Source organism: Lagenorhynchus albirostris, chromosome 14 (genome assembly GCF_949774975.1).
Source record: "Lagenorhynchus albirostris chromosome 14, mLagAlb1.1, whole genome shotgun sequence".
Taxonomy (NCBI): domain Eukaryota; kingdom Metazoa; phylum Chordata; class Mammalia; order Artiodactyla; family Delphinidae; genus Lagenorhynchus; species Lagenorhynchus albirostris.
This window is the reverse complement of record NC_083108.1, coordinates 15154386-15168974: the sequence shown is the minus strand read 5'-3', so window position 1 is coordinate 15168974 and position 14589 is coordinate 15154386. Positions and strand designations below refer to the sequence as shown.

Here is a 14589-nt window from a genome sequence, read left to right as displayed (position 1 = left end):
TAACTCAGTGTCACCACGTGCACAGTGATGCCCATGGAAATCAGTGTGTATGAAAACCGTCCCCTTTGTCACATGGCCCCAGCGTATGCTGGGCTTTTTTGGTGGGGGGATACGATGGGCTGAATTGTGTCCTCCCAAAACCTACACATTGAAGTCCTAAAACCAGTACCAGAGAATGTGATTATTTAGAGATCAAAGCTTTAAATAGGCCAGAGTTAAAATGAGTTATGAGAATGGGCTCTAATGCCGTATGTAGTAGTATCCTTGTAAGAGGAAGAGATTAGGACACACAAGCACAGAAGGAAGACCCTGGGAAGACACAGAGAGAAGACAGCCACCTGCAAGTCAAGGAGAGGCCTCAGAAGGGATCAACCCTGCCACCACACTGGTCCCAGACCTCTAGCCTCCAGAACTGCAAGAAAGTCTCGAGTTTAAGCTTCCCAGTCTACGGTAGTTTGCCGAGGCGTTCCCGGCAAACATGGGGCAGGACAGGTTGTTGGTTCATGTGTCTACTTTTGATAACTTGTCCAACTTATGTTTTTTTACCAGCAGGACTGACATCCTTATTTCTAGCGTCCTCCTTCCCTCGTCTAAACGTCTCTTTAATTTATGGTTGGCAGCAGGCAAGGTAACCACAGTTGTCAGGCTTTTCAGAGGAGCCTAGTGGTTAACACAACAGGCTCTGGCGTCAGCCTGTCTGGCTCCACCACACACCTGCTCCGGGACTTGAGCATTCACAGGACAACAAGCTAGTTCCTGAGAGCGAGCCTTCACACAGGGCCACCAGAGGAAATCACACGAGCCTGCGTTTCTCCGTGATCTCTGCTCTTGCGTTCAAAGTTCCCCCAGACCCACCCTTTTCCCTCCCCTCCTCTCACCTGTGTTCCAGGTAGAAAATGCAGCCCGATTAAGTGACCTCCAAGTAGATTTTATGCAGAGCCTCACACTTACCTTTCCCTATGCCCTCCCAGCTGATGGGCAGCAGTGATTTCCAGAAAACCGACATAATATTGAAGTCGATTTTTACAGACTTAAAATCCTTCAGCCAAACTTTCTCAGAGATAAAACCCCACTGATGTTACATTCTAGGTTCCTCTAAGCTTTCAGAATCTGCCAGAACTAAATTCCAGTGCACCTTCCGGGCAATGACCTTGCCTCCAATGACAGTCTTGTGGTCTTGCTGGGCTCCCAGGAAGCCAACCTCCACTCTGACCTGTCATTTTTCACCACAAGAGCCGTGAGTCGTTTCACTATAGGAAGATTCCAGAGTGACACACGGACACGTTACCAAGAGCAAGTCCAAGTGGAAGCAAAGAGAGGGGAGAGCTGGAGGGGAAGTTAACAGCCTGGTCTCCACACTGGCTTCTAGACGGCCTCCGACCTCTGAAGGAATAGTGCTGAACACACACAGGACGTTACAAAAATTGCATTTGTCAATCTGTCGACCTTTATAAGCTTAGTTTGCCTTTCATTTAACCTCCGTTCAGCTGAGTCCATTAAAGTGGCTGTTACCAAGGTCAGAGGCTCCTACATGACTGATATCCACATCTTTTTCTCACCCGCCTTCATCTCCATAGGATACTCTCTACTCCTTATCAAGTGTTTATACCTATAATTTTCTTCTTTGCTATACCCCAGGGCATTTCTTTATCTGCCTAATATGTCAAGCGGTGCATTCCAACATTTTCCTCCTTTCCCTTCTCCAAAATACCATTAGACTCTGCCTCTCTCTCCTCAGAGTATTTCAGTAGTTCTTTCCTTCTCCGCTACTTTGTCCCCACCCTCAGTGTCGAAAGGCATCACTCTAGGAGTCTCCGTGATCTTCATGGAATCAAAGAGCTGGTACTGTTAAAAAGGCAGTTCAGAGTTTAAGTTCAAAAGTTTAATTACTGATGTTGGGCCCAGTGCAACTGAGCCAACCTATGACACTTTTTAGCCGTAAAAGGAAAAGTGAAATGTTGCAACACTGATTTAGGACACTCTTCACTGAAAATAACTTTCTCTAGATGTGTGTTCTTCAAATAAGAGCTATACTCTCATTGGATTTTTGAATGTGAGGCCTTCCACTGTAGAAATTCAGAACTAACAAGTTTATGGAGAGCTGGCTTTGAGTCAAAGCATGTAACAATCACTACACAAGCTGAGAATTAAGGACATATGGAATTAAGGATGGTGGGCAACTAGCCAAGGCAATCCAAGGATTACTCAACTGGCAAGGAAGGCCAGTCTGGGAACACAGAGAAAAGCAGCAGTAAGTCAGCACTTAACTAGCTGCAGTAAAATCAGCTTCTTAAAAACATCCCGACAAGTTACATTCACTTAGAGAATCATTTAAGGGAAGATGACTGGAAATAAAGTCCCAGCTCAACAATAACTATAGTTGATTCCTTGAGATCAGGAAATCAAGTCACAATGAAAAGATGCTCGGGCCAGAGACCCAGATACAATAAGGCAATACAAAGGCAAAGGCCTCAAAGAGGCAGCAGCCTAAAGGTCCTCAAGGTTGCCCCCTTGAGGACTCAGACCTGTGGATGAGGTCATATATGGATGTATTTGCATTAAGACAGCACTTTAGAAGTTGGCAAACTTTCCCTGAAGAGGGCCAGACAGTAAATATCTGAGGTTTGGGGGCCAAGTAAGGTCTGTTGCACAGTTTAACCCTTTAAACAAGGTAAAAAGCATTCTTAGATCATGGGTTGTATAAAGACATGCCACCTGCCCTACTACAGCAGGCCAATCCCTGCTTTATACCAAACTTTCCGAGCCAAATCCCAGTGCAGAGGGCCCTCCCAGCTTCCCACCGGTTCTCTGTACCAGCAGCCACCGACAGCTGCTCCAACTTTTCCCAGAGGACTAAGGATGGGGGCCTCACACCAGCACGGGCAAATACCAGAGAACACCCCAGAGCAGTGGCCAAGGGGTGGAAAGGTTGCGAACGGATAAGGCTAGAATAGACGTGGTCCAAGTTTCTAAAGTCATGAAGGGCACGGAACGATAACCTGGTTCACGTCCTAACACACCGAACAAGGAGGCAATATAGTTGTTCTTCCAAGCTTTCACACCTAGTTTTGACTCACATGAATCATACCTTGGAGCTAGAAAGATGTACTTTGCTTGACTGGGATTAAACATGTAGAGGTTAACAGCACTCCGACCCCTATACAGGTACTTCAGGATGTAAACAAGTTGTCCATACAGTTCAGATGCATTTATGAACACAGACCTGTAATGGGTTATTAGAGTCGAGGAATGTAGGAGGGGCACGCCTTCTCTTAACACTCTGCTTAAAGTTACTGTTGGCAAACATGGGGCAACCTAGGCTGAGGCAAACCGGGTCCACACGAGGTATCTGTTCCTAGTTGGCCCATTCTGAGGCTGTCTCACAGGACACACAGCCAGAGAACTGGCCTTCTCTTTGGAATGCTTTCACATTCCAATAATTCTTAGAAGGGACTTGTGGCACATGTTAGTTCCCTTCCTGCTAGGAGAAGAAAAACACATTAGTTACCACCGTCCCCGGGTTCTCCTGTCCCTGCCTGGAGCCGTAGGGTTTCTTTTGCTGAAACGATACAGCTGGGCCACAGGAAATTAAGCTTTTAGGCCCCCCAAATGTAACATCGGATGTGTGCCAAAGATAATCATCTAACAAACATCCCCAAGGACATCCTTGGCTTGAAATTCCTTTACTAAAAAAGATAAATTGAATTAAAATCCATGCATTCCATGAGGGCAGAGGTTTGGGGGTTTCTCCTGACTTATTCACATATGTATTCTGGGTGCCTAGAATGTGCTCGGCACATAGCAAGCTCTGAACAAGGAACGCAATCGCTGGTAAAACTTTGAAATTGGTAAATGGCTTTTATGGAAAAGAACCTGGCTTGGCAGAAGAGAAGCTGCCGATGTTACAGCTGATTACCTTTCCACCCCCCAAATAAAAAGCAATAAGCTGAGAAAGAATGGAGACCTTCGTTCGCTGGATAGTCAGCAATGCCCCGAATCAGGCAGACCCTCTAACGCAGAGCAGCCAGGATCCCACTGCACAGGAAGGTAGTGAGTTTGCGTAAGCTGAACCACTGAACTTAAACTACCGATTGGAATGCAAACTACCATCTGAGAAAATAGGGTATTCCAGAAAAAAGAGCGTATTTGCTTTTTCCAGGTGCCTCCACCCCACAGCTTCACTTAGAAAAGATGAAGGGAAGTGAATGTAGCAAGTCAGGCATCAACAACTTTGGGGACAATGTGTAGCAACTGGACCCGGTCTCAAAGGACACCAGTTGTGTCCTGTTCACAATTGTGGCCAGTTCAATTGTTAGTTGTTTCCTACCCTTCTGTCTTGTTCCCTAGAGAATGAGTGAAAAGTGAGAGAGAACCCTGCCTGGGCCAACATCCTCCACCTCCCCTCTCTCCTGACACCTGCTCAAGCTACAGAAGAGGGTGTGGATAGGGTGCGAGATCCCCTTTAAAACTGCATCCACCACCACTTCAAAGCCAGTGTCCACAGGGCAATCAACACACCGGGCAGGACTGCCCACATCCTCTTCAGGTATTATTTAAAGTAACAAGTCCATGAATGAGCTATGTAACTGCCAGAAGCAGCACCTGTAACACATTAGCAATTAAAGTTTAACGGTCAAGGTGGGAACTAATGCAAACAATGGCAGCAGCTCACAGGTGTAAGCAAACTGCTTTCCAGCAGAAAGAAACTCAGCTGAAAGCAGCGGGCATACTCGGATAGCAACAGAAGTTCTGGAAGACCTGAAAGATTCCAGTCACATCTCCTTGTTTACTTGTAAAATTAACATTCATCCCCCGAGTCCTGTGTATGTGACAATGTGTATGGACCCTGTCCAGGCACAGGGCTTAGCCTCTGAGGCTACAGTCATGAGAGGACAGAGGAACCAGGCACTCAGCAAGCTAACCATCCAGTGGGAGATAGGGTCTAACAGGGAAACATGAGGCTGCCTCCAACTTATCTGTGATTCAGGCAGTTTTGCACGTAAGCCACCCCCATCCGTCCCCTGCTCTGTTCTTAACATTTGGACTACTTCCTCCTTATGGTTAGAATATGGACAGTAGTCATGAAGATACAAATGCTTTCTTAAAGGGGGTCCACAAGCCCTGAATAAGCCAACAGTGATTCAGAGCAGGTTCTAAGCTATGCTGGCCACAGAACGGGGAGGGAGAAGGGAGGGACCAGAACTGGGCTGAGGACCTAATCGTTAGTCTTGTCTCTGCCAATAAAACCCTTCATGACCCTGGACAAGGGGCAAATCTCTAAGAGCCTCTAAAATGGGGTAACTATGCCTTCTGCCTACTTTATACTTACGTGAATAGAGAACATCGTGTAGTCAGGTAGGAGGCAGGAAGCAGAAGATATCCTTTTTGTATTGATAATTTTCCCAAGGCACTAGATTTCTGGGCCAGCCTACAATTGGAGAAGCAACTAAAAACAGCTGACGTGTGACTGCTATAAACACCCTCAGGGTTTCTGGCTAGGGTCTGAATTTGCTCTTTCTAAAATGTCTACTGCAAAGCTCAAAACTCAGCAGATGTCTACTGAGCGCCCAGCTTGTGCACTCACCACGCCAGACTTGGGGAGACACAGCAGCGAGCCTGAGCGGCAGCATTCACTGAGCGCTTCCTATGTATATCAACTCATTTACATCTCCACTATAACCCTATCACTGCAGTACTAACGTGATCCTCATTTACTTAAAGGAGAGCACTAGAGTACAGATTGAGAAATGTTCAAGGTCACAGAAGCAGTAGAGCTAGAATTCAAACTGGGGAAGAGAGTTTCTACTATGGATGTTTTGACATCAAAGCCCTGTGTAGGGACTTAGGAACCTGCCAGATGGCACATTCTCCAGCCCTTCCTCCAATGGAGACTTAGTTAAAGTCCGGGGCTCTCCCTCTGGTGGCGCTGCCCTAACTAAGCCACCTTCTTGCTCTCTAATTTCCAAGTAAACATATTTGCAGAAATATGTTAACTTCCACATTTGAATTGAGATAATGCAACAGTGCTACCAAACCCTAAGTGGGAGTTTTTGCATCCCCGTATCATTATTTCCCATGGGAACATGACCCTCATGAGACAGCACTGATGGGACAAATACAGCTGAGAGCCTCTACTTGTAGGTCTGTGAACCACAAAGCTGAAGATCACAGCTAATGCAACAAACACCGAACATTCTGTTAAAGAACCACGTTGAAGGGCAATCAAGTCTTCTCTCGCCCATAAAGCCATTCCTAGCTGCTTCTAATCTCTTTCCCATCAGAGTATGAACTACACAATTTTGAACTCGATCATGTACACTGTATACTGGTTACAGTCGTAGAGGCCTCGGTCTAAGACTCAAGTCTGTAAAACGTGACCAGGGACTACCCTCGAGCATTTTCTAGGAATATGTTAAGCTCATAATAGAGGCTCGAGTCCTTAATTGATTAATGGAGCCAAAGAGTTAATTAGCATGTTTATTGGACACAGGCTCACTCAATACAAGTTGATTTCTTGATGTTTCCTACACTCATGTTCTTATTTTTAAAAGACTATCATTTTCTTGATGAGACCCCCATAAAGAAAAGGTAAACACAGACCTTTTGTTCAAAAACTACATCGTCTGGGAAAGGAGGAAAAAAGTTAACTTGTAGGAAGAACTTTTAATAGCCACAAGAGGGGTAAGTGCCATTATAACTTTATGGGCTTGCTTTGGCTAGGATAAATTTAGAGTCTAGATAAATCACACACGCTCTGAAATCTTAACTACTGGTAAAATGATACGCTCCATGTCAGAGCGTAGCGCTGAGCAAACATGCCCTCTACGATGAAGCTGCCAAAGGCGTTCGCTCAGTGTTTCATCAGCTTTGGGGACTTGGCTCAATGCACACTGGGGTAGAGTCCCTAGAGACGGACCCTGTGATTACCATGAAATCCTACAAGGAAGGAAAGCTGTACATGTAGGAACCAACGTCGTGTATAACATGGTAATGGAAGCTCAATTGTTTGAGACAGATCAAGAGCAGTGGTAACTCAGAAAACCACTGGGGTCACAGGGGCTGCTAGAGTTATCTGCTTCTTTTGAGTTTATAGCCTCTAAATGTATAGTTTTCTTCCTTACTTAGATGCCAGGTTTGGAAAGTTCAGCCACATCTGTAGACACCACCGGGATGATGAAAGGGCCCAGACTTTGAAGTCAGACAAACCTGGGTCTGACCTCGAGTCTCCCGTGGATTAACTTTGCGACCCTGGGCAAGTGGACTTAATCCGAGCTTCGGTTCTCTGTAAAACTGAGGCAACACACATGCTACAGAGTGGCTTTGAGGATTACAGCTGTATGTACGTAAAGTGCATAGGACACTGGTGAATACACAGTAAATCCTCCAACTGTCCTTTAATATAAGGCTTAAGTGGAAAGGTGCTGCTTACATAAAACCACGGAAAACAGAAGTGTACAAGCGTGGTGGGGTCCAGGACAGAGTATTCCGACCCCATCTCTTTTCCATATCACCTCAGTCTCCATATGACTTTTAGGAATAATGGCAAATCAGGTGTTACATCTACTATACCTCCACGTCCATGGGTTTTCAAAAGCCAGTGTTAAAAGACCACCTTCTAAATTCAGGAGTGACTTCCGGTATGCATTCTCTTCAGCAAAAAGCCATTCACCAGAGACATCTGCTAAGAGTGGGATTCTAGGCAGTGAGAAAGCATTCCCAGAACAGTAGTAGCTCTGCTACGTTACTTTCACTTTAATTAAAGGTCATCCAACAGTCCACGAGTCCGATTTCCTGGAAGGCTGGTTCTTTGTCTGATTTTAAGTTACTGTGGTGGAAGAGCTAACTCATCTGCAGGGGCCTCTGAGCTGAGGCTCTGTCCAAACAGGTCTGCACCATGACTCTGGTTACTATAGCAGCGCTTCAAGCCTTAATACATATCTCGTTCACATGCAAGTTCTGATTCAGGAGTTCTGGGCAGGGGCCTGAGACAATACAAGCTCCCAGAAGATGCCCGTACCAGACCACACCGGGAGTAGCAAGGGTCTACAGGGCCAGGCCAATCAGAATTCACAGACCGAGAGCACACAGCATTCCTCCATTCTTGGGGCTAAAACGGGGGCAGGAACTGCCAACTGTCTTTAGGAAGGTACTAAACTATGGCAATTGTATAAAACCAATGAAGTACACACAGAACTCCTAAAGGAAAACCAAAGAAACAACATTCACAGGGACCATTACCATTTTCCTCAGCTGAAAACATCCTCCCACTCCTCTAAGCTCTTTTCTCCTACACATAAGATATCCTTTTTGTTAGTTCTCTAAGCTGTTTGAGTAGCCGTTAATGAAAACGTATCAAGACACTGCTAATGTCTCCTACAGAGGCTCAGTGCAGAAAAACACCAGTTTTAAAATTCTGTTAAAAAATAAAAAGTAACAAGTAACAGCTGAACGAATGAAGTCAGCTTCGAACACTAATCAGGCACCAGTGGTTTCTGAAAATCGGACGTGCCTTCTGTAACTGTCACTGACTTATGTGTAGTCTGACCTTCAGGGACCAAATAAATGAGCAAACCGTCTCAGGGATACGTTCCACGTTAGATTAGAGGTTTTATGCTGCGGTGACAGGGAAAAAATGTGTCCTAAGAAATAGTGTGGATGAAACACAGGGCTAGCACCAGGTCAGGTCTCCAGATGGGTGACCTTGCTTACCCAGTTAACCTCTCCAAGTCTTCACCTGCCAACTGAACCATACTCCCTCTTCCCCACTAACTCACACGTCTCGTTCAGTGTCACCACCCACTTCCCAAGACTAAGACTTGACTGTTGCTTCACTTAAGCAGCATGGTACGTGATATAACTGATGGTGCCTTTGTACCCCTAAACTGACCAGCCCTGTAACCACTTACACCTGAACCTTTGAGCACTTTTTTTGGTTTGGCTTTTTTTTTTTTTTTTAACAGCTCAAAGGATTCATCTGCTACCGCATCATTAGTGCAACTTCCTTCTCTTTCAAGTTCACTTTTGAGGATTGCTGTGTTATCTTATACTACCCAAGAGTCAGCCTAGCACCCCAAACAGTGCACGATTCCCAGAGACAGAGATGGAGTCTGGTGGAGTGTGTGATCCCTGTACCTCCCACAGAACCTTTAAAAAGCAGGCAACTCATAAGCGCTTATGGTGGGTGCCTCCTTCCAAGGAGGGCACTGGCACAGAAGCCTATGGTGACAAGTCAACCCTCACCTCCAGAAACTGCAGCAGGGAACACTGATTCACCTCGAGAATCAGAACCACCTGGGAGCATTTTTCATAGTATAGAATCCCTAGCCCTATTCATGCTTAGCTCTAACAAGCACCCAGGCTCTGTGAGCTGAATTTTCAGGAAGACTGATCCTCTTCTTGTGGCTCAACCATCTTGACGCTTTTCGCTTTCACTTAACCCAAGTCATGCCCGCAGTCCTCCCCCATCCCCCTGCCCACAGAGGCCGTGACACTGTTACACTCTGTCCTGGCAGAAAGTCAAAAGATAGCCAAGGACCAAGGATTTCCTGGTTGTATGCCTTTAGGTTTTCAAAACAAACGCAAAACCAGCCATTCACCTTTGCTATGCCGCACAGTTTACACCCACCATCCGACCCGCTTTCTTTACGAAACTTTCAACGTTTTCTCCAACCATCACGCAAGTATTCGAGGAAGCAGTAAACCACCGCCCCTCAGGTTCTAAGAGCACGAACTCTAGGTGCCGCCGCCATTCAGTTACCCATCGTTGCTCCGGCGCAGAAACCACAAGCAAAAGAAAAGAAAGCGTTTGCACCAAGGAGCACTCACCCAGCACCCACCACCGTGGCCCCGGTCCCCGAGCGGATCTCCAAGCCCCTCCTGCGCGGCGCCGCCTCCCCAAACAGCCCGGGCGCGCACGGACGGAGTCGGTGGAGCCGCGAGACTTACCTGAAGCACGTCGTGAGCTCGCCTGAAGGCTTCAGACACGGGTATGTGGTCGTGACGATTTTGTTTTCCGAGCAAATTTCTCTGTGGAAAAAGTTGGGAGGAACTTCGTTGGTTCTCCGCTGGAGAGCGGAGGACAGCGCGCGTTGGGCATCCGCGTCCCGCGCGGCGACCAGGCGCTGGTTCCCCCAACGCGGGCGCGGAGCGGACTCCAGGGTCAGGGTGGACCCGGCGAGGGTCCAACGCAGGGAGCCCAGGCCCAAGGGAAAGAAAAGGTGAAGAAGCGGGGCACTGGAGGGCGGCAGGAATGCGGCGCGCGGGTATCTCGGTGCCCCGACCCACAGATGGAGGAGCAGGGCTAAGGGCGCGGAGGGTCTCACCCGGGAGCAGAGTTTAACGTCAGCCAGAACAATTGAGCGCCCGGGGAAGCGAGGGCGTGAGGCTCACCGCTGTGGGGGGGAAGGGGCACCGGCTGCACCCCAAGAGCCGCGGCGCACCAAGCAGGGACTGGCAGCGCTTACCTGTCGCCGTCCTCGGGCTCCTCTCGGTAGCTCCACGTGTGTCCCAGAGCCAGGAGCAGCAGAAGCGGACCCAGGCTCTTGCCCAGCTGCCCCCTCGCCGCTCCTCCCCGGCTCGGAGGCGGCGGCACCATCAGGGAAGCTCCCGGCTTCTTCCCGGCGCCGGAGCTCTCTCCCCGCCCTGCGCCCGGCTCCTCCGCGTCCGCCGCCGCCTTCCCTCTCCCCGGCAGGAGGCGCCCGAGGGCGGGGGCGTTTGCGCCACCTGCGCGAGGCACCGGGGTTGGTGGCGCCGTGGTGTTGAGGGGGATTAAGGCTAGGGATTGGGGTGCAGACTGCCAGCTCCTAAGAGAGGCCGGGAAATGGGGCGTCTGCGGTGCCTAGCTGGCGCGACGGTCGCGGGGTCCAGGCCGTCTCGCTCGGAGGTTCACGCCGGAGAGACGAACTCGCTCCACGCGGCTTGGGGCGGCGCCCTTGCCGCCTGCTTCTTCCTCCGCCGGGCGCCGCGCGCAGGGTGCGGAAAGCAGGCGACAGCTTGCATTTTACCCCGGGGTCGCACGCCCGGGAGGAGGAGCCGATTCTCACCCCGGGAAAAGGGAGGGGGAGCAGAGGGGTTAATAAGCTTCCTTCCTGTTGTCGGTTGCTTTCCAAGGACCCGGGTCAGGCTAATCTTTCGCTTCTCCCCTCGAGCGCCTACACTGTCCTTTCCCGCTACCTCGGTTCTCCTTAGTAGAATAAGGGAGGAAGGAGGAGGTGAAGGCTCCAGCGGCTCTCCCAAACTGCCTTCTCTGAAACCTGAAACGGTTTTACCATTTCTAGAGCGTGGTCTGTCTTCATGAAAGCTTCTTAGTCCTCCGGTCGAACAAGCAACGAGCTCTTTCTGGGGGCCGGGGGGTTTAAATCCTCTTGCCCTGAGCAGCTTTAATGCTGCTTCAAAACCACGCACGCATGCGAGAGCTGGAAACTCCTGGAAGATCAGGTGAGACACGGAAGGGGGCCGTTAATCAGCGCCTGCCCCCTGCTAGTTAACGCGGGGTTGTTAACGGGTATTCTGAAAACCCGGGCTGCGGGGCGGTACGGTAAATCAGCTCACCTGGTGGTGACCCAATTGTAACTCGTATATGTACGCCTGCATCTTCACACTTTGTTGCACGTTAGGCGTTTCTGTGCCTGTTAAAGAGAAGCTCGTGACATAAACGTGCCCCGCTGAGCAAGCAAGTGGTCGCGGCCCAGAAATAAGTTGCAAGAGCAGGAGGTTGCCCGAGGAGGTGAAAAGGTAGCTTGTTCACAAGTTACCGGTGTGCTAATTGGTTAGGTGAGCAGGTGTTTTGATTCAAAATATTCTGGGCAACTGAGAATCACCGTGCATATCACATACATCTTGACATTTTAAAATAGCAACGGTATCCTCAGTTCTCTGTAGATTGCTTTTGTATTTTCCAAAGGTTTTTCACATTTACGATTTTATTTGATACCATATCCCTTGAAACTAGGAGTGCGACTTCAACGAGGTGGGTTTCTTTCCTACAAAACTTAGACGTGGCAGAGCATAAAACACACTTGATATTGAAATACGGTGCTACATACAAGAGAAGTGAATTTTCACGTGCTAGTTCAGGAGACACTTCAGAAGCTGCCAAACCTGCCAGTGACCATCATACAGTCAGGAAAAAAAACAACAAATAAACCTGGATTCAAACCCAGGCTGTGGCTTCCTTGGTCTGTGACCTTGCATAAGTTACGTGACCTTGTGCAAGTTACCTAACCTTTCTGAAACTCAGTTTCCTCATCTGTAAAATGGAGAAAACTCCCTGAGTGTTTAAGAGTAATAGATGAGGTAACGCATATGATGTTTTCACAGTGCCTGGCGTATATTGAGCACTCAGTAGACATTAACTGTTACCATTTTTAACCTAAATGATGATATTGCACAGGATTTTCAGTTTTAACTTTCCAGCTTTCTGCTTTCTAGATAGTTTATTTCACAACAGTTGTTTGGGTTCCTAAAGAGATACCTCTCTAAGCACTTGAAAAATAAACCCATGGTGGAGATTATAAAAATTGTATCACTTTAGATTGTGCCAAAAAAAAGTCTCCGTCTTGCAGAGAAGAGGCTATTCTGTAGAAGGTTCTATTTCATTTTTCTTTCTTTTTTTTTTTTCTTTTTTTGGCCAAGTCATGCAGCTTGTGGGAATCTTAGTACCAAGACCAGGGATAGAACCCATGCTCCCTGCAGTGGAAGCTTGGAGGCCTAACCCCTGACTGGACCACACACAAGGCGAAGTCCCTAGGAGGTTCTATTTTTATTTTCTTACCTATTGCTCTATTTCGATATCTGGCTGTCTTTTTTTCTCCTCTTTACTCAATTTTGCTTTTCCACTGTCGTATTATGGGTCTTAGTTCTACAAGTAGGAGAGAATGGTATAGGAGATTTGTTATTGGCTTCCTTAAATAGTTAATAAGCCACATATGGGGACATGCAGCTTTACGGAGAAAGTAACTCAGGCTGCAAATGATAAAAGCAAAATCATGTCTGTTAAGCACAGCTGTGTGGCGGAAGATTGGGGACTGAGCTGACTTTGAGGCCTCCTTATTTTCAGCCCCTCCACTGAGCACAGATGAGAAGGAGGTGTCAGAGGAGGTGCCGGGGTCCAGCAAACAGGCCAGGTTTGCCTGGGAGGAAACCCCGAGGCTGGGTGGTCAGGGGGCATTTCTGGAAGAGGTGAGCTGGAGCAGAGACCTTTTTTAAAACCTTTGCCTGGAGGCCTGGAATTTAAACTCACTGGCAGCTACTGACCGCACAAGACATTTCTTGTGGGGCTTTGGGAGCTGGGCTGGAAAGCACAGCCGAGCGGAAAGAGATGTGGATGGCCTGTATGGATTCCAGTCCCCTGAAAAGTTAAACACTCCTGTAAAAGACGAACCCTGCACTGGCTCAGGCTGCAGCCTGCATGGGAGATGTCGGAATGCAGCTGAGTATGGCAGGGACCTCTGGGGTCTTCGGTTGTCTCTCCTGAGACCCTAACTCTCTCCCCAACCAAGCATAAGCTCCCCAACGATCTGCCCCATTCCCTCACTTAAGAAACACTGGCTGAGAGGACGAACCTCCTGCCTCTTTCATAGACGTGTTACAAAGACTGATGATACGGACCTAAATGCTCCTGGGGGAGCATATGATTATTTCTCTTCAGCATAGCACTGTGCGACGTTTTCCATATAGGCCTGTCAGCTTCCCTGAGACAAAGCAGAGCGGGCATAGTTATACAATTTGCCATGTCCTAGGGGTACGAGGCTGTACCAAGGGCTTTGAATGCAGACTGTGCTGTAGGTTCAACTCCCTGGTGGGCCAGGTATTGTTAAGGGCTGCTGAGTTGTCTGGGGCTGTGGGGAGAAGAGGGGTTGACGGGCTGGAGAAAATAGAGGCCAGTATACACAAACAAAGTGAAAAAACTAGGCCATCGGGCAGAGAGTACCCTTGGAGATAAGAACCACTCTTTTTTTTTTTAATTTTTAGCTTTTATTTTTTTAACTGAGGCAAATTGACATGTAAAGTATTAGTTTCAGGTGTACAACATAATGATTCCATATGTTATCTATAGCAAAATGATCAGCACAGCAAGTCCACTTAATCCATCACCACACAAAGTTACCACTTTTTCTTCTTGTGATGAGAACATTTAAGATCTACTCTCTTAGACCTAACTCTCAAATATACAATGCAGTATTATTAACTATAGTCACCATGCTGGACGTTATATTACCAGGACTTATTTATTTTAGAACTGGAAATTTGTACCTTTTGACCACCTTCACCCATTTTGCCCACTCCTTTTTGACGAACTCCAACATCTTATTTGGAGAAGATCAACATCGTATTAGAAAAGAACGATCAATAAAAAGACAAATTAAAGGGCAAAACACCACCAAGTGGGGACGCAGTTCATTCCTCTATTATTTGTTTGCTTAAATTTTTCCTTATGAAAGGGATTTATGGTGGCTGAAAAAATACATACTATTTTACAGGGTACACATTTCTTTATATAGTATATGCATTATTTATAGTATTATATATGGCATGGAGCAGGATTAGATAAAGCAATTAAAGCAAAGGAAGGGGCTTCCCTGGTGGCGC

At 47.6% G+C, this 14589-nt stretch overlaps 1 protein-coding gene across 1 annotated transcript in view; it reads right to left on the bottom strand.

The window, feature by feature from the left end:
* CCBE1 (collagen and calcium binding EGF domains 1) overlaps positions 1-10609 on the bottom strand; it is a 233224-nt gene extending 222615 nt beyond the window's left edge. The window contains exons 1-2 of the mRNA XM_060120867.1: positions 10464-10609; positions 9946-10026 (exon numbers count right to left, since the gene is read on the bottom strand). Of these exons, the coding sequence (XP_059976850.1) occupies positions 9946-10026; positions 10464-10594 (212 nt within the window). The 5' untranslated portion in view covers positions 10595-10609. The remainder of the gene's footprint in view (positions 1-9945; positions 10027-10463) is intronic.
* Between the last annotated feature and the right edge of the window lie 3980 nt (positions 10610-14589).